General features: G+C 39.8%; 1 protein-coding gene across 3 annotated transcripts in view; it reads left to right on the top strand.

Annotated features, from left to right (window-relative positions):
• The window catches only part of LOC127455937 (transient receptor potential cation channel subfamily M member 7-like), a 48,428-nt gene that overhangs the window by 14,708 nt on the left and 13,994 nt on the right, over positions 1 to 19,726 (top strand). The window contains exons 2-24 of one of the 3 annotated variants that reach the window (XM_051724127.1): positions 1,467 to 1,546; positions 1,667 to 1,705; positions 1,797 to 1,995; positions 4,329 to 4,542; positions 5,016 to 5,140; positions 5,312 to 5,483; positions 5,730 to 5,904; positions 9,137 to 9,260; positions 9,420 to 9,492; positions 10,127 to 10,227; positions 10,712 to 10,846; positions 10,932 to 10,985; positions 11,074 to 11,214; positions 11,319 to 11,435; positions 11,523 to 11,800; positions 11,946 to 12,174; positions 13,240 to 13,389; positions 13,644 to 13,787; positions 14,736 to 14,864; positions 15,247 to 15,498; positions 16,510 to 16,684; positions 19,336 to 19,462; positions 19,538 to 19,722. In XM_051724127.1, coding sequence (XP_051580087.1) covers positions 1,467 to 1,546; positions 1,667 to 1,705; positions 1,797 to 1,995; positions 4,329 to 4,542; positions 5,016 to 5,140; positions 5,312 to 5,483; positions 5,730 to 5,904; positions 9,137 to 9,260; positions 9,420 to 9,492; positions 10,127 to 10,227; positions 10,712 to 10,846; positions 10,932 to 10,985; positions 11,074 to 11,214; positions 11,319 to 11,435; positions 11,523 to 11,800; positions 11,946 to 12,174; positions 13,240 to 13,389; positions 13,644 to 13,787; positions 14,736 to 14,864; positions 15,247 to 15,498; positions 16,510 to 16,684; positions 19,336 to 19,462; positions 19,538 to 19,722 — 3,418 coding nt within the window. Of the gene's footprint in view, positions 1 to 1,433; positions 1,547 to 1,666; positions 1,706 to 1,796; positions 1,996 to 4,328; positions 4,543 to 5,015; positions 5,141 to 5,311; positions 5,484 to 5,729; positions 5,905 to 9,136; positions 9,261 to 9,419; positions 9,493 to 10,126; positions 10,228 to 10,711; positions 10,847 to 10,931; positions 10,986 to 11,073; positions 11,215 to 11,318; positions 11,436 to 11,522; positions 11,801 to 11,945; positions 12,175 to 12,490; positions 13,209 to 13,239; positions 13,390 to 13,643; positions 13,788 to 14,735; positions 14,865 to 15,246; positions 15,499 to 16,509; positions 16,685 to 19,335; positions 19,463 to 19,537; positions 19,723 to 19,726 lie in introns of those variants that run through there. The other 2 variants (XM_051724126.1, XM_051724128.1) reach the window with 2 other exon arrangements.

Below are 19,726 nucleotides of genomic sequence, written 5' to 3'. Positions count from 1 at the left end.
AATATTCTCATCCACCCTCAGAAACATTAATCACCCCCCCCCCCCCCCCATCCACACACACACACACACAGTCACTTGCTGATTAACTGTGCTGAGAAAATACAGTTTACTGTTAACTAGTTTAAACTAGTCTCTCAGTAGCGTCTGGTGATGTTTCTGTACTCACTGCTGCGACAAAAGGATGAAGATGAGGAGTATGAGGTAGACTGACTAAATCTAAACTGATCAAACTTTGAGTGTATCTACTCTAGTATATGTCTAAACCTCTCTGGTGAGTTGGAGATTGTTCGGGCTGCGCAGCTATGGAGTGTTTGACTGCAGAACGGCTTCTGTGAGTGGGCTGAAAACAAAAGAGGACTCTGGGAAATGTTATTAAAAAAATTCCTTGCTTTTAAATCCGTGAACGGACTCTTGCTGGAGATATTTGAGCTTGATTTAATTTGAAAACTGATGAAGGTGAACAGAGCAGCGACACTTAAAGAACTGCAACAATGTCTTTTAATGTTGTTAATTAAGTTGATTCTGTGAGGTGGTTGAATCGGTCATGGGTAAGAGGGTTTGACAGGTTGGGCAGCCGTAATCCTGGTATATAGTCTGAACTTGTAATATACATCTCAAACTATGAGGATAGAGACTGGGTAACCAAGTGTCACAGGAACAAACTTTGTGTCTTCGACATGATTCAGGTCTTGGATGGCACTCCCACAGATACCTCACTGACCTTCTTGTGTATATTTCACACAAAACTGGCAAGAACTTCCTCAAAATCTTTTGCCTGTAGGTGGGACTTCCTTTTCTGCATCCGCCATTTTGGGCGTTTCCAATTTCTCCCATCCATTTTAATACAATTGCTCAGTCTCGGGGCTAAGTAGTCTCTGGCACTAGTCACTGGATTTGACAAAGTTTGTGAGATTCCTGACAAAGTTTTAAAACATGTTAGTTTTGATTGAGGCACTTACTAACAAGTAAGCTAAAAATAACCATGAGCATTGGGTTAATTCTGTCTGCATTGACATCACTTCTGATCTGATCTGCTCTTTCAATACATTGAAGATACACAATACACTTTTTGTGCTTTTAGTTTGTTAGCAGGTTTTGTGTGTGATAGTTTGTTCAGTCATCACTTTCTCACAGGAATGTTGAGCTTAAACTGAGTACTTTGGCTTATTCTGACCCCCGAGGACCCTCAACTGTGTGTAGAGAACTGCTGTTCACTTAAACATTCAGCAGAATCTAGTTTGACTGTTCAGTGGTCTTAACTATAGACTGTTGTAGGTGAAGATAGCCTAATAAATGCATGTATGTTCTGAGTTCACCGTTTAATAATAATTTAAGTAGTTCATTTGATTACTTTTGTTTCTGAATGTTTACCTGATATTGCTGTAACTAACAAAAATGTCAAGCACTTCACTGACAGGGAAGAGTTTTTAAAAATGCTGGGTTTCCCTGTTGTTTTCCCGCTGCAGTCCCAGAAGTCCTGGATAGAGAACACTTTCACCAGGAGGGAATGTGTCTATATTCTGCCCGTGTCAAAGGACCCCCACAGGTACCACACTCAAACCCCTTTCTTTCATTTGGGGTGAAATGTGACCTGGACATTCACTCTTTGTTTGATTCAGTTGTGTATTGAGTGCTGCACTCTCTCAAATAACTTGTTATTTTGCAGATGCCTCCCAGGATGCCAAATCTGCCAGCAGCTCGTGCGGTGAGTGTCGCACACAATAAACAGACAGCGGCGTTCAGTTAAGAGTTGTTGTGCAGTTGTGATGAGAGCTCTTTTGTGTGTGTTTGTGTAGATGCTGCTGCGGCCGTTTGGTTCGGCAGCACGTTGGATTCACGGCCACACTGGCAATGAAATACTCAGATGTGCGATTAGCGGAGGGGGGGCTTTCAGAACTGGAGCAGTGGTCTGTGGAGAAACATACAGAGGAAAGTCCCACTGATGCGTATGGAGTAATCAACTTCCAGGGTGGATCCCATTCATACAGAGCCAAGGTTCAAACACACACAGACACAATAAAATGGAACTCTATTTTACTGTATACTGTACAGTATACACTGTCTATTTGTTTTTTGTTTTTTTAAGTACAGTAGTATATGGAACAGTTTTGGATACTGTACATCACCAAGGTATATGACTAGCCTTGGGGGCTTTCAGAATTTCACAGATCCATAGTCTGTATAGGACTGGGTAAAAATATTGATTTTCCGATTCATCGCAATCTTCGTTTGAAAGATCTCGATATTGATTTTCTCTTATGTGCAACTCTCTACAATGCAAGTAAATCACTCACATATACGATAAAATTTCACGCTATGCAACAAAAAATGTCTGGGATTTGCAACTGGCTGGTAAATGTTCAGATTTCACTCACCAGTGATTGAGTAGTAAAGTTGCGAAGAAGTTCAGCAGAGAGATCTTTCACTGTGTGCTGAGAGTAAACATTTGGTTTGACTTGTTCCGCGTGATGTATGTCTAAAGACGAGATTCATACAATCCATTTGTCACTGAATAATGTCTCTTTTCATATCCTTTACATTCTTTACAGTCAGTTGTTGACAAAAAAAAAAAAAAGAAAATAAAGAAACATTTCATTCTAATCACACATGGTTGCGCTAAAGAAACGCATCTTCTCTCGTTAATATGCACTCACTGGCTGACGTCGGTAGTCTTAAAGAAACGGTACCAATTTAGCACGTGTTCTACATATCAGTGTAAATACCTGTAAATAGTACAAATTATGCATGTAAATAATAAACATGTAACAAAAAATATGTATGCAACATGCAATTTCAAGACATTTATTGATGGAATACACTGAATAATAATAATTAAAAAAAATGTAAATGCTAAAATGTGACCAATATGATAAACTAATACAAATATAATTTGTTAAATTTATATGAATATTTTACCTAGAAGGTTGCTTTTATAATGAAGAGCATTAGCTGAGAGATAATTTCTTTCATATGTGAGCAAAACGGACAAGGTAAACAAAAAATACCCATAAAAAATCAATATGGAATCAAAATTGGAAACCAAACTAAAGCTTGTGAATCGGAATCTAATTGAATCGGGAAATCTACTAATACTCAGTCCAAGTCTGTCTGTGGGGGCTAATGAACTTTCTTTGGAAAACAGATGCCTGAAACTGGCTTTATATACACAACCAAACTTAGTATACAGCAGTTTTTTTTTGTTGTTGTTTTTTTTTTTCATCACAATATTCAGTACTGTATGGGAACAAAACCAAATGACATCTGTTCTCTTGGTCTACAGATTAAAAGTTGATTTAAACATCTTGGATCAGACTTTTTGCTGAATTCCTCCATGGGACCTCAAAACACCCAAAATCTTTAGCTTTGTTTTTATTTAACAAGGAACAAAAAGGCACAAACTCATCCAAATGATTGTCACCAACAACTTCTGAATGTTGGAGAACGATTTACTCTACATTCTCAACTTTATACCATTGGAAATACAGTAAATCTGAAAATCATGTGTCTGCGGCTTTTGCAATAAATCAAAAGCATAAGAGTATATGAATTTCTGTAGCTCCATTTTCACTGCAGAGGCCAATGCTCTATTGTTTACATGAATGTTCATTGAAACTGCACAACAGCATGATTTTTAAAATATTTTTTTTTCGTTTTTCCAAATTTTCTCTTTTTTTTTAATTATATAATCAGTATAACTATATTTAACTAAATATAATTATATATAATATAAATATAAAATTATATGAAAATTCTAATTTTATGATTAATTTTTTTTAAATAATTAGTTTTAAATATTTTTAAATTTTTTCTCCCAATTTGGAATGCCCAATTCCCAATGTGCTTTTAAGTCCTCGTGGTCGCGTAGTGATTCGCCTCAGTCCGGGTGGCGGAGGACGAATCCCAGTTGCCTCCGCGTCTGAGACCGTCAACCCGCGCATCTTATCACGTGGCTTGTTGAGCGCATTGCCACGGAGACATAGCGCGTATGGAGGCTTCACGCCATCAGCACGCGCCCCACCGAGAACAAACCACATTATAGCGACCACGAGGAGTTTACCCAATGTGACTCTACCCTCCCTAGCAACCGGGCCAATTTGGTTGCTTAGGAGACCTGGCTGGAGTCACTCAGCACGCCCTGGGATTTGAACTAGTGAGCTAGCGAACTCCAGGGGCGCTAGCCAGCGTATTTTACCACTGAGCTACCCAGGCCCCAGTTTTAATAATTATTAATTCAAAATTGTGTCTTGAAGCACTGGAAGTTATGTGGCTCACGGCGTGTTGTGATTGGCTAATGTACTGTAAATAATGCCATGGTCTCGTCCCTGCAGTATGTGCGCCTGTCGTACGACTCTCGTCCAGAGGCGATTCTTCGACTCATGTTGAAGGAATGGCAGATGGAGCTGCCAAAGATCGTCATCAGCGTTCATGGAGGAATTCAAAACTTTGACCTGCATCCACGAATCAAACATGTAATGGGCAAAGGACTCATCAAAGCTGCTGTTACCACAGGGGCCTGGATACTGACCGGAGGAGTGAATACAGGTCACACATGCATAAGCATAAACAAAAAAATACACACAGACAGACATGATACTTATCTAAATGAGGACATGTAGATTTCTGTTGTTTTTATATAAAGCTAATTATAAATTCAATGGAGTAACACAAACACACACGCATTACTAGGACATCAAGTCCACAGATGGCAACATACAGACGTGTTACCTGCGGTACAGACGGCACACTCAGCTAAACTCAGTGTGTGTGTGTGTGTGTGTGCGCACGTGTGTGTGTGTGTGTGTGTGTGTTTAGAGCTGCAGTTACAGGATTAACTCGAGCACTATAATGACAGTCATTTGAGTGTAAAGATCAGGCCAATGCACTTTATTAGTGTTTACACATACACCCACACACACGCTGCTGTACACACGTTACAGTCGTGAGGTCGTGACCCACTCGAGCACGTCACAGGCGTCTGTAAACCGCTGACTGTGGGTGTTTTCCACTGGTTTCAGGTGTGGCCAAACATGTGGGCGACGCACTGAAAGAGCACCTGTCACGATCGGCGCGGAAAATCTGCACACTGGGAATCGCACCCTGGGGAGTGATCGAAAACAGGAACGACCTAATTGGAAGAGACGTGAGATTTATTCATACCACATTGTCAAACACACATTTGACCCATTTATGAACACTTTTTCTTTATACAAGTGAATACCCCTCACATGCTGTCCTCCTCTTTGTGTGCCTGCAACTGGTCTGTGTGTGTGTGTGTGTGTGTGTGTATGTGTGTGTGTGTGTGTGTTTGCAGGTTGTAGCGCCGTATCAGACTCTGTTGAATCCCCTTAGTAAACTGAATGTGCTAAATAACTTCCACTCACATTTTATCCTTGTGGATGATGGAACGGTTGGGAAATATGGAGCAGAAGTCAAACTCCGAAGAGAGCTGGAGAAACACATTAACATGCAGAGAATTCACGCACGTAAGTACACACACACACTTTTCCCAAACAGTTTGACTTAAACAACAGTTATTATCTTGCAATCACTGTTATTATGCACCAGTGAAAAGTTTGGTCACACCTACTCATTCTTTATTATGATTATTTTCCACATTTTTGAACAATAGTTGTTTTCTTTCATTAAAATTATCGGCTTGTAAAGTAATTCCTATGTTGGCAGAATTTATATTTGTCTACAAAATAAACAAAGTGTGTGTGTGTGCGCAGGTATTGGTCAGGGTGTTCCTGTGGTGGCGCTGATTTTTGAAGGTGGTCCGAATGTGATCCTGACGGTATTGGAGTATCTGCAAGAAAGACCACCTGTGCCTGTGGTGGTGTGTGAGGGGACGGGTCGTGCTGCAGACATACTGGCTTACGTCCACAAACAGACAGAGCCGGACGGGTATGAAACAAACACATATAAAACACAACATAAAAGTGTGTGTTTGAGTCTGTGTGGTTCATTCTACTTTGAAAGAATCTTGTATGCAACCGTTGTACCGTTGCATTTGCCACATGTATGTAAATAATGATTTTAACCATGAATAGTGGATGTCAACTTACTTTCTGAACACATGAACAAAAATCCACTGAATTATTTTCAAATGTCTTTTTAGACATGAGGAACATGATTTTGACTTGACCACATCCCCATGTTTCCTATTTTATCTTGCAAATATGCACATTTTGACTAATAACAAATATAAGGGAAAGCTTTAGTGTTATATTCTTTATATACACAGATGAGCCAAAACATTATGACCACTCACAGCTGAAGCGAATAACGTTGATCATCTCCTAACAAGGCCACATGTCAAAATCTGGGTAGGTTCGATGGAAAGCGAACAATCAGTTCTCATAGTCAATGTGTTGAATGCAGGAGAAATGGGCAGGAGTAAAGAAATGGGCAACTTTGACAAGGGCCAAATTGTTATGGCCAGACAACTGGGTCAGAGCATCTCTGAAACGGCAAGGCTTGTGGGGTGCTCCCGGTCAGCAGTGGTGAGTACCTACCGACAGTGCTCCGAGGAGGGACAAACCACAAATCGGCGACAGGGTGTTGGGCGCCCAAGATGCGAGCGTCGAAGCTGGACCTTGAAGCAGTGGAAGAAGGTTGCCTGGTCCGATGAGTCCCATTTTCTTTTACATCACGTGGACAGACATGTACGTGTGCGCCGTTTACCAGGGTAAGTGATGGCATCAGGATGCACTGTGGGAAAATGACAAGCCGGTGGAGGCAGTGTGATCCTCTGGGCAATGTTCTGCTGGGAAACCCTGGGTCCAACCATTCATGTGGATGCATTCATGTGGATGTCAGTTTGACACATGCCACCTACCTAAACATAGTTGCAGACCAGGTACACCCCTTCATGGCAATGGTATTGCCTGATGGCTGTGGTCTCTTTCAGCAGGATAATGTGGCCTGCCACACTACACACATTGTTCGGGAATGGTTTGAGGAACATGATGAAGAGTTCAAAGTGTCGCCCTGGCCTCCAAATTCCCCAGATCTCAATCCGATTGAGTATCTGTGGGATGTGCTAGATCCAACAAGTTAGATCCATGGCGGCTCCATCTCGCAATTTACAGGACTTGAAGGATCTGCTGCTAATGCCTTGGTGCCAGATACCACAGGACACCTTTAGGGGTCTTGTAGAGTCCATTCTTTGGCGGCACGCAGAGGACCAACAGCATATTAGGCAGGTGGTCATAATGTTTTGGCTCATCCGTGTGTGGGTGGGTGGGTGGGTGGGTGGGTGGGTGTGTGTGTACACAGTACTGTGCAAAAGTTTTAGGCACTTGTGAAAAATGTTGCATAGTGAGGATGTCTTCAAAAATAATGACATAAATAGTTTTCATTTATCACTTAATGTCATACAAAGTCCAGTAAACATAAAAAAAGCTAAATCAATATTTGGTGTGGCCACCTTTGCCTTTAAAACAGCACCAATTCTCCTAGGTACACCTGGACACAGTTTTTCTTGGTTGTTGGCAGATAGGATGTTCCAAGTTTCTTGGACAATTCGCCACAGTTCTTCTATCTATTTCGGCTGTCTCAATTGCTTCTGTCTCTTCATGTAATCTCAGACTGACAGGATGTTCAGTGGGGGGCTTTGTGGGGACCATGCCATCTGTTGCAGGGCTCCCTGTTCTTCTATTCTATTCTGATTGCAAAATAAATGTTTGGGAGTCTAAAATGTATATTTCCTATTGACACACTAAAGCTGACACAAATGTTTTTGTGAAGCATCTTATGTGCCTAAGACTTTTGCACAGTACTGTGTGTGTGTGTGTGTGTGTGTGTGTGTGTGTGTGTGTGTGTGTGTATATATATATATATATATATATATATATATATATATATATATATATATATATATATATATCGGAGTGACCATTTGCACTAGGTGTAGAAAGCATCTGCCACACTATTTGCACTCCAATAGTCTGGTGGGTTTGATTCCCACTTTTTCCCAACTTTTTTCCTGTTTCCACTCTTAGTATTACCTTTAATACTACTTATAATAAAATACAGAAAAATGAATATAAATATTGATTTCCCCCAGTGATTTGGTCACGGTGAAGGTCGGGGAGTTGAGAGAATGGTTTGATCCAGGTAAAATTGACCATGGTTTTACTAAATAATATTATAGTAACCATGTTTTTCTGCAGAAGCCATAGTTTTAATGCAATTAACAACGGTACTACAATAATATGGTGTTAATATTGTAACCATGTGTCATTTTGCAGTTACTTTGATTTTACTAAAAAATACCATGGTAATAATGTGGTTTCTGTAGTAAAACCATGGTTAATTGTTGTAAGGTAATGTTAGGGTTAGGTTTGGGGGTAGGAGTTGGTGTAGGATGTCTGTGGGACTCAAAAAAAAAAAAAACACAAGCATGCTGCGGTGATGTCCCTATACTGTATGTTAGTTTTTATTAAGGGATGTAAATAACATCTATCGCTATTTGCACTTACTCATATATATATATATATATATATATATATATATATATATATATATATATATATATATATACTTCTATATGTATAGCTTGACATAATACATTTTAAACAGGCTTGAAAGTTGTGTCCCCACGCTTTGCATCAACAGTTAAAATCGCATTCTCCGTATTATAAAAATGTGCTATTGCATAAATAAAAGAGTTCTTTCAAAATGACATGGTCATCCATTCAGGAAGTGAACTCTGCTAGGACAAGTCTTGTTTGTCCCATTATCTTATGTTTTGCTTGGTTTTTCAGGCCAATATGCCTGTGTAGTGGGCCATTGATTATAGAAAAGTGGATATTAGTACTAACATCATTACATTTACTTTCTAATAAACACCTTACGTTTTCATGACCTTGAGCACAAGACGTATAATGCCAATTTAAACTGTAAAACTGTCAACCTTGTTACCTTTCTGAAGGCATAATTATATCTCAGCATCTATTATTATTTGTTAATTTAGCTTCATGTTGCACAATGCAATTTATTAACACTTAAAACATTCTTTATCTAACAAAGTTAGAAATCGAACAGAAATTGACTTAAAAAATCACAGTTTCAAAATGGAAAAGCATCTGTTTTATAGAATGACAAGTGTTCATTTGTGTATGTGTGTGTGTAGTGCGTTGCCTGATGGTGTTGAGGCCGACATCATCGCTACAATTAAGAAAACCTTTAACTTCAGTCAAAGCGACGCACTGCATCTCTTTCAAACACTGATGGAGTGCATGAAGAGCAAAGAACTGGTAAATGAACAACAACAACAGATGAAAGCATCAATAAACACACACATCCATAAACTAATTAATAATGTCTCATTGACACATGGCAGGTCTTTAGATCACATCAGTGTTTTAGATGTGAAAGTCATGAACTAATCACCTGTTGGTGTGTGTGTGTGACAGATAACAGTGTTTCCTGTGGGCTCCGAGGATCATCAGGACATCGATGTGGCAATTCTAAAGGCTCTTCTCAAAGGTCAGTGTGTAATTGTGTGTGTGAGTAATTGTTTTTTTTTTTAACCTATATTGGAGGTTTTCTCGTCTGTTTAGCACACATATTTACTTAACTACCAAAATAAAGACATACCAGACTTCTATTGTTCATATAAAGCTAATTATAATGACTACAGACTAAACCAAATCCTAACCCTACCTCTAAAAGTAAACCTAAACACATTGTTTATTGTATTTGTGAATCATTTTTACCTGTGAGGACATTCCTGAATGTCTCCTAAAGGAGGTTTTGTCAGATATCAGTCCCCAAACTACAGTAAAACAACACACACATATACACTTAAACAGGTTGAATCCTGCTGTGGGTCTGTCAGTAGATTATACACGTTTAGTTGCTCAAATATTTACCTCCTCCATGTCAGTATGACTATGTCTAAAGTCTAAATAAACCATGTTGATCTTATTCTTGTGACGGCAAAACCATTATTTATTCTCATTGTCATGTTGTCAAGTTCTGAAGTGCTGCAGTAGTGAATATGTAATGGGGCTGTTGTTTTGAGACCGTCTTTTCCCTCGGAACATACACGCATCAGTAAACACACCCTCCTGTGAGATAAGCATCTGTGTGTGTGTGTGTGTGTCCGTTGTGTTCACAGGCACTAACGCATCAGCCTTCGATCAACTGGTCCTGACGCTGGCGTGGGACAGAGTGGACATCGCTAAAGATCACGTGTTTGTTTACGGACAACAGTTGCTGGTTCGTGACCGTGTGTGTTTGTGTGCAAGTAAACATTGTCAGAAACTTTGTCACCTCTGTAGAACAATGAGAGAAATAATTTAGCGTTTGTAGTAAATACAATGACCAAGCAGAGGTCACATCAATGACTAATGACCTGTCAAAAACATTTCGGGACACTAACAAAAAAGTATCAATATGTATCATGGTACTAACATGGTTTTATGGACATGTCAAAAATATGGTACTTGAATATGGTAATCATTCAGTACCAATGTATTTATCAAAGTACCGTGGTATTACCATTGTATATAGGGCTTGACATGCATTAATTTGCAGACAAAAGACATTGCTTGCTAGTTTGTAGTTTTGGCATACTCTGTTCAACATGAGAGCTACTATTTCTTTGTAATTTTATGTCTTTTTGTTCTTTTAGCATTGACATATCAGCACAGCCATACTGTTGCAGTATTTGTTAAATTAATCTCAATATGAACGTGTGTAGGTTGGTTCTCTCGAGCAGGCGATGTTGGATGCGTTGGTGATGGACCGTGTGGAGTTTGTTAAACTGCTTATAGAGAACGGCGTCAGTATGCATAGATTCCTCACAATTACAAGACTGGAGGAGCTTTACAACACGGTGCACACACACACACACTCACACACTTGAACTGACTATAATTGAATGGTAAAGTCTGAATGTCTAAACTCTTATCCTCTTACAGAAACAAACGCCAACAAATCCAACTCTTTATCACCTGGTGAGAGACGTAAAACAGGTAATCCTGCTCAGACTGACAAATGTTAAATGTATTATAATTTTTCAAAATAGTTTTTTTGCTTTAATTTTCTGCTTATTATTTATAGGGTAACCTCCCACCCAACTATAAAATCACACTGATTGATGTTGGGTTGGTTATTGAGTATCTCATGGGTGGAACATACAGGTGCAACTACACACGAAAACGCTTCCGGATAATCTACAACAATCTCCACGGAAACAGTCGGGTAACGAGATTCTAAGAAATGCTTTTTTTTTTCCTTTTTTAATTAATGCATGTGTTTTGACCCAGAATTAAAGATCTAATGGTGTCTGGCTGTCTGTCTGATAGCGGTCAGGGCGACACACGGCCAGTAGCTCTCACGAGTCCTTCAGCATTCAAGCTGACAAGAAAGAGAAAACGAGACACAATCACTTCATTAAGACTGCACAACCATACAAACCTAAGGTAAAACATCATCACTGTTTTTGAACATCTCTAACATTTCTGCTTATCTGCTACTTTAATCTTCCAGTTCTCGTTCTTCTTCTTCAGCTGGATTCGGCTGCTGAGCTGCAGAAGAAGAAGAGTAAAGAGGAAGTAGTGGACATCGATGACCCAGAGACGCGTCGTTTCCCATATCCTTTTAATGAGCTGCTGGTGTGGGCCGTGCTGATGAAGAGGCAGAAGATGTCTTTGTTCTTCTGGCAGCATGGAGAGGAGTCCATGGCCAAAGCGCTGGTGGCCTGCAAGCTGCTGCGCTCGATGTGCTACGAGTCCAAGAAGAGCGACGTGGTAGATGATACCTCAGAGGAGCTGAAAGAGTATTCCAAGTAGGTCTGAATCAAAGACTCCAAGCTTGGAGCCCTAAATCAAATATAAAACATTTGAGATGGGGGTAGAACAGTGTCTTTAGAGTGTTTGTCAAGTCAGTTTGATGAAATGGTATTAAAAACATGCTTGTATGTTTTGTGTTAGTGAGTTTGGCACATTGGCTGTGGATTTGTTGGAACAGTCATTCAGGCAGGATGAAACGATGGCCATGAAGCTGCTGACATATGAACTGAAGAACTGGAGCAACTCCACCTGTCTGAAACTGGCTGTGTCATCGCGGCTCCGCCCCTTCGTGGCTCACACCTGTACGCAGATGCTGTTGTTCGACATGTGGATGGGACGACTAAACATGCGGAAAAACTCCTGGTATAAGGTACAGCCAATGCATTAGTTGTGGAGTTCAGCCTAAGTTTAGATTCTAAATAGTGATAGATCGATCGATCTTGGCCTATTAATGTTAAAGGTGCTACATGTAATATTTGTACTGTAGTAAATCATAAAATGACCATAATATGTCATTAGAGATTTAGGAAACATGCTAAGTTGAAATACTGGCTTCTCCGATAACAATGCTACAGCCAGTATATTTTACTTTGAAGTTTCAATTCCGGGCCGGAATTTCTGTTTATGTTTTGACCTGTGTGATCCCGCCCACTGCCCACTCACCAATAGTATTTCGACACCGCCAGGTTGCCAGATTTGAACAAGTTTACAGGCAAACAACACTGCGTGCTGCAGCAATGGAAGCCAGCAAATGAACTGGATCAGAGATAACAGATTCCACCCGACCTAAAAAGCCTCACTATCCGTCTAAAAACTACCATGACCAGAGGTGTAGTAAAACAAGGATAAATACTGGGGATGCCTTTGGAAGATGGAGACAACTTAAAGCCCAGAAATCCTTTAAAACGGATGCTGCGTTGGCTAATTTGCGTGTCAACATTCTGGCAACCCACACGAGCTTCGAGTCTGGGGCGGGGCAGACAACTCTCCAGTATTTTGAGTTTGGACTGCAGTACCCATTTCAAATGCTTGTTGTAAATCTTACATATAGCAACTTTAACTATCCTTTGTACATTTTCTTTTTTCAAATGTTTTTGGAGAATTTGGAATACATTTTGTGTAAAACTTTATTTTATTCACACAATTTTGTGGATGCGTCATTTGCTATCATTAAATAATATCATCTCTATATCGGTGTTATATCGGCTAGTTTATTTCCCTCTCTAACTGTGCTGTGATTCAGAGAACTACTGTAAATTATCCTGAAAGTGGACACCTCACAATTCATAGACATTTAGGCTATTAATAAATATATTTTTTATGATGTAATCATAACGCAGGCTGCGTGTTGAGTAGCAATGCTCTAGATATTGGTATCGATATAAGCTATTGTAAATGCATTTATTTGTTTTTGTGTACATATGTGTTTTACAAGGTGATTTTGAGTATCCTTGTTCCCCCGGCAATCCTTCTGTTGGAGTACAAGACCAAAGCGGAGATGTCCCATATTCCCCAGTCACAAGACGCCCATCAGAGCATGGAGGACAGTGAACACAACCTCCAGAGCCCTGATGACATACAGATGGTGAACACAAAAAAACAAATGACACCGATATAATATTTAACATGGTTTAAATGCTCTAACGTGCCTTTATTGACCAGAGCCAGTACTCTGGGATCAAGTATTTAGTACACTAGCATTTGTTACTTAGAAAATGGTAAATCTTTAAAAACATTTCTGTTGTGCAGCCAGCATGAAGTGCCCTTTCACAGTAGAATTTCTACATATTTACAGAAATACACTGAATTTACCATCATGTGTGTGTGTTTGTGTGTTAGGATGTGTTTAAGGAAGTTCGTATGAATGAGAACATAGAAATAAAGAGTGAATCAGAGGTCCACGTTCGGTCTCGTCGATTACCCATCACACGCAAGTTCTACGCTTTTTACCATGCTCCCATCGTCAAGTTCTGGTTTAACACGGTACGTATTGCTTCTTTCTCACGCTGTGTGTGTGTGTGTGTGTGTGTGTGTGTGGCCTTAGGTTGATTTCCAAGGCCTTTAAGTGTTCTGCATTGGTGGTCACATGGTGATAATATCAGAGACACTTCTCTGCATAAACTCAGTGCGTTACACCTGTGAGAGTCACATCACACACACTCACACACACATACACACACGTGGATAAACATCACAGAACTCTACAGAAAGTTCACTAGTGACATTTCAACCAGACCTGATTCAACCCTATGTGTGTGTCTGTGTGTTAATATGATGTGTATGTGTGAGTGTGTAGCACAAGTCGATTACTCATCTATTGTTTCTCAGGTAAGCTGAGATGAGAGTTTTGAAAAAGCAAAAGTATGACATAAGCAACATAAACATCATATATGTTCTGTATTTGAGTGTGTGCGTTTAACATAATTGATTCTTGGACCCCTGATTATTACACATTTCTTTGTAGTACTTGATTGTGATTTGGTCAGTAGCATTATTCTTTGGTATAATTTTTTGTATAATATATTATAATGACATTAAACTGTATAATTCACCGTTATCTCAGGCAAGTGATTTCATACAGAGCTGTGCTAGTTTCATGTCTCTCATATCACTCCATACTCTTTCTTCTCATATAATAATATCATTTACATTCAAATCAATATTTATGTTTATTTATTTATTTGCCCAGTAGCCATGTAATAAGCAGGATATTATACCATCAGGCAGTCATTATCATAATGAAATTACCCCCATCAGCGTGATACAAGACCCCTTAGCTGGGGTTTAATTTGCAATAATGACCAACTTACTGTACATTATTCATTATATAACTGCTGTGTCACCTTAGTTATGAGCCATTATGAGCAAAATATGCTTAAGAATTGTCATTTTGTGAGATGTTTTAGTGTGTATGTGTTTTGTGTGTTGTAGCTGTTTTATATAGGGTTCCTGATGCTGTATTCATTTGTGGTGTTGGTGAGAATGGAGATGCTACCATCTCCTCAGGAATGGATAGTCATTCTCTACATCTTTACACTAGCAGTGGAGAAGATACGAGAGGTATGTGTGTGTGTTTGTGCATGGTCAGAAGTTGTTTAATTGTTTGACTGTCCCATGAGCAACATTTGTTACAGTCCAACAAATTTTAGTGAAATGTTAAAACCTTGCCCGTGATGATTGACTTGCAGTTAAAGTCAGAGTTCTGAAATCATTACAAACCCACATTCAGAGAACAAACGTGACATTTACTGTGGTCCAAAGTCTTTTTGAGAACTTTTTTTTTTTTTTATTTATTTTTATTACATATGTTTTATATATACATAAAAAGAAGATGCAGATTATTATATCCAGTGTGAATGGTACATTAATTCACATGCATTGTTTATGGTAAATAAAATGTTTCATGTGAGTTCAGTCTGATATTTGCATGTTTCCTCTGTAGATGTTCATGTCTGAAGGTGGTAAGATCAGTCAGAAGGTTAAAGTCTGGTTCAGTGATTATTTCAACATCTCTGACTTCCTGGCCATCCTCATGTTCTTCGTGGGCTTCGGTCTGCGGTTCGGCTCGGGGAACGTGTTTAACACGGGTCGGATTGTGTACTGCTTGAACATCATCTTCTGGTACGTGCGGCTGCTGGATATTCTGGCCGTCAATCAGCAGGCGGGACCGTATGTCATGATGATCGGAAAAATGGTGAGTTTGATAATCATTAAAATAAAGCCCATTAGAGGGACCTGGGTAGCTCAGCGAGTAAAGACGCTGACTACCACCCCTGGAGTCGCGAATTCGAATCCAGAGCGTGCTGAGTGACTCTAGCCAGGTCTCCTAAGCAACCAAATTGGCCCGGTTGCTAGGGAAGGTAGAGTCACATGGGGTAACCCCCTCGTGGTCGCTATAATGTGGTTCTCGCTCTCGGTGTGGCACGTCATGAGTTGTGCGTGGATGCCGTGGAGAATAGCACGTGTAGAATTCCAGAATAGCAGAATTCTACAATTCTTCTGCTATTCTACATTCTAACGTGTAGAATAGCAGAATTCCAGCGTGAAGCCTCCACACGCGCTAGGTCTCTGCGGTAACACGCTCAACAAGCTACATGATAAGATGCACGGGTTGACAGTCTCAGATGCAGAGGCAACTGAGATTCGTCCTCCGCCACCCAGATTGAGGCCAGTCACTATGCCACCACGAGGACTTAGAGCGCATTGTGAATTGGGCATTCCAAATTCGGGAGAAAAGGGGAGAAAATAATAATAAAAAAAAAAATACAGCCCATTAATAGGTTTATTTCTAAATGCTTTCATTATATTTAAAAATGCTTTCATTGTAATCAAAGAAACAGTGTACACCACAAGCGTAGAGCAGATTCATTGATAATAAAGGGAGCAATGTAGTTTTGTTGTGTTGCGATGCGCTGCTTGCTTGCAGTTCTGACAGATCTCATGTGACCAACAGTCACAGAAACTACGGGAATGACGTAGGCGACGGTATTTATATCCCTGCATCGCCATGTGTAAAATGCTTTTTTTTAGAAATAAATAGGTGTCTTTAGTGTGTATACGTGAGAGCGCAATATTCCATAGACAGTGTCTTGTACTGAGTTAATCGACTGAATGAGAACAGTAGTTGTATGCATAACTTTACGATTTTTATTTGTTCCAATGTGAATGCGATGTTAATTTTTTTGTGTGTTTTCTCTTTCCGCAGGTGGCTAACATGTTTTATATTGTGGTAATTATGGCAGTGGTGTTGCTGAGTTTTGGAGTTCCTCGTAAAGCCATTTTGTACCCAGACGAGGATCCCTCATGGACTTTGGCCAAAGATGTGGTGTTCCAGCCGTACTGGATGATGTACGGTGAAGTCTACGCGTATGAGATTGACGGTATCAGCACATATCTCATTGTTCACTTAATCGTTCTTACTGTATTGTTCTTTTGGCTTGTGAAATTTGGCACACTGATTGTTCTGGGATTGGTCTCCCAAACCCTCTAGTGCCACCAACAGTTCAAAGTTTGATGTACATTTCTGCTTATAATTTGAACCATGTGGCCTAGAAATGTGATTATTCTTATTTTCTTACCATATCTTAATTTTATTCCAATTCTTCAGATTCCTTGGGTTATGCTGAGATCAGTGCATCCAAGATTTTTTCACCATTTTAAAATTAGTTAAAAACTTAGACTTCTCCAAACTAGTTTTAAGTCTTTCTTAAAGGAATAGGTCACCTAAAAATTAAAATTCAATCATCAATTACTCACCCTCATGCCATCCCAGATGTGTATGACTTTCTTCTGCAGAACATAAAGGTTTTTAGAAGAATATTTCAGCTCTGTAGGTCCATACAATGCAACTGAATGGTGTTCAGAACTTTGAAGCACCAGAAAATACATAAAGGCAGCATAAAAGTAATCCATACGACTCCAGTGGTTAAATATGTATCTTCAGAAGAGTTCTGATAAATGTGGGTGAGAAACAGATCAATATTTAAGATATTTTTGACTATAAATTCTCATCCCTGCCCACTGGGTGGCGATATGCACAAAGAATGTGAATCGCCAAAAACAAAAGAAGAAATATAGCTGCAAGCAGCAATTAACAGGGTTCAAGTTGTTAAGGTCCTTTAAGTACATATCCAACCAAAAAAAAATGTTCTCCCAATTTGGAATGCCCAATTCCCAATGTGCTTTTAAGTCCTCGTGGTCGTGTAGTGATTCGCTTCAGTCCCAGTTGCCTCCGCGTCTGAGACTGTCAACCCACGCATTTTATCACGTGGCTTGTTGAGCGCGTTGCCACGGAGACATAGCGCGTGTGGAGGCTTCACACCATCCACCGCGGCAACCACGCTCAACTCACCACGCGCCCCACCGATAACAAACCACATTATAGCGACCACGAGGTGTTTACCCCATGTGACTCTACCCTCCCTAGCAACCGGGCCAATTTGGTTGCTTAGGAGACCTGGCTGGAGTCACTCAGCACGCCCTGGGATTCGAACTAGCTGTTTCTGCACGAGGTGTTTACCCCATGTGACTCTACCCTCCCTAGCAACCGGGCCAATTTGGTTGCTTAGGAGACCTGGCTGGAGTCACTCAGCATGCCCTGGGATTCGAACTAGCGAGCTAGCGAACTCCAGGGGTGCTAGCCAGCGTATTTTACCACTGAGCTACCCAGGCCCCATATAGACAGAATTAGACAGTACATTAGCACCTAAAACAATGATAAACTGTCTTAATTTTTCAGAACCATCATGTTAGGTAGCACAGACATAGGGCATTTTTTACATTCATGACTTGTTATAGTGCCACCAAGAGGCAGAGGTGTGAACTGTTTTTCATGTGTCCTTAGATTGACGTCTTATATAAATGACCAAAATTTGGTGATATCTCATTCCGTTCAAGAGTTATAACCATTTAAGTAAATGTGGCCACGGCCACTTGAAACGTTTTGGCATACCGTTGTGACGATGAATCGAAAGTTCTAACTTTTTTTGATAATTATTGATATTGGGACTCCAGAGAATCTTTCTGCACTGGTTTAGTTCCGATCGGGCGAACGGCCTACGACTAGTTTGAAAAAGTAGTTTTTTAAAATAATCTTTATTATATTACACAGAATAGGATGTGGCATTGCAGCCTAAATGAGGAGCATGTTTAAAAAAACTAAGCAAGACATACAAATGTTTTCAGATTACCATTAAAAAAAGGCTGGGACAAATGCTGTGTGAACGCAATGAAATAAGGACAGAAATATTACTGTTGCATTACAGTGAAATTAATATTAAATAATAATCATTTAATATTACATGACAGTAATATAATATTACAGTTTGCTTTTGAAATGGACTTCCATGTATGATGCTTTAGGTTAAATAATTTAGTGTAATTTGTAGGTAAATATTGTTGTTTATTCATCAGCTATGTATTGATATGTTGGTACATTTTACCAATTTTAATATGATTAACACAAATGTATATTTATGATGAATATTATTCTTCCGTGAACTCATTCAGTGGAAAACATGATTATTTTAAACTTGCAGTAACCCTGTTTGATAAGCAGCATTACAAGGCCTTGTTGAATGTGTGCCCCAGCCTGGCTGTACAATTATCCCTTACATATTTAGCTGTCAGAACATGCTATTCTTCAAATCGGTCTGATATTTGAGGTCACATCTTTCACCGGTGTGGGGGAAACCAATCCCATCACTCAATTTATTTCTGCTGCAGATGTGCATGTTTTAGAGGTCAGATTTGGATACTACTATTCTGCTAGTGAAACATTGTAATGCAACACTTTTCATACTGCTGTCACCTTAAGATGAATCGCTTATGATGGATTATTCCTCTTTTGTAAGTCGCTTTGGATAAAATCGTCTGCCAAATGAATAAATAAATGTAAATGCAGATTCCACATGCAGCTCATATCTTGTCACTGAATAGCTTGTATTTTTTCAAAGCAGCCTTCTGAATTTCACTCTTTAAAAGCTCTACGAACCCTGTAACTAGTGTGTTATGTAATTGTGTTCTCCGGCAGTGTGTGCAAACAACAGTGAAGTAAAGTCTCTGTGTAAGACGGGTGTATGGTTGACGCCGCTGCTGCAGGCCGTGTATCTGTTTGTTCAGTACATTCTTATGGTCAACCTGCTTATCGCCTTTTTCAAGTGAGTGACCCTGCCGCCCACTGTGTTGTCTTTGAAAAGGTTGTCATGTAAACTAAACATGCTGTTTTTCTGCAGTAACGTGTACCTGCAGGTTAAGTCCATGTCAAACCTGGTGTGGAAATACCAGCGTTACCATTTCATCATGGCATATCACGATAAGCCCGTCCTGCCACCCCCACTGATTCTGCTTAGTCACGTGGGTTCTCTCCTGTCGTCCATCTGCAGGAAGAGGAAGAAGGACAGCAGCACCTACGGACCAAGTAA

This window comes from Myxocyprinus asiaticus, chromosome 18, assembly GCF_019703515.2.
Source record: "Myxocyprinus asiaticus isolate MX2 ecotype Aquarium Trade chromosome 18, UBuf_Myxa_2, whole genome shotgun sequence".
Classification (NCBI taxonomy): domain Eukaryota; kingdom Metazoa; phylum Chordata; class Actinopteri; order Cypriniformes; family Catostomidae; genus Myxocyprinus; species Myxocyprinus asiaticus.
This window is presented reverse-complemented; position numbering and strand designations above follow the sequence as displayed.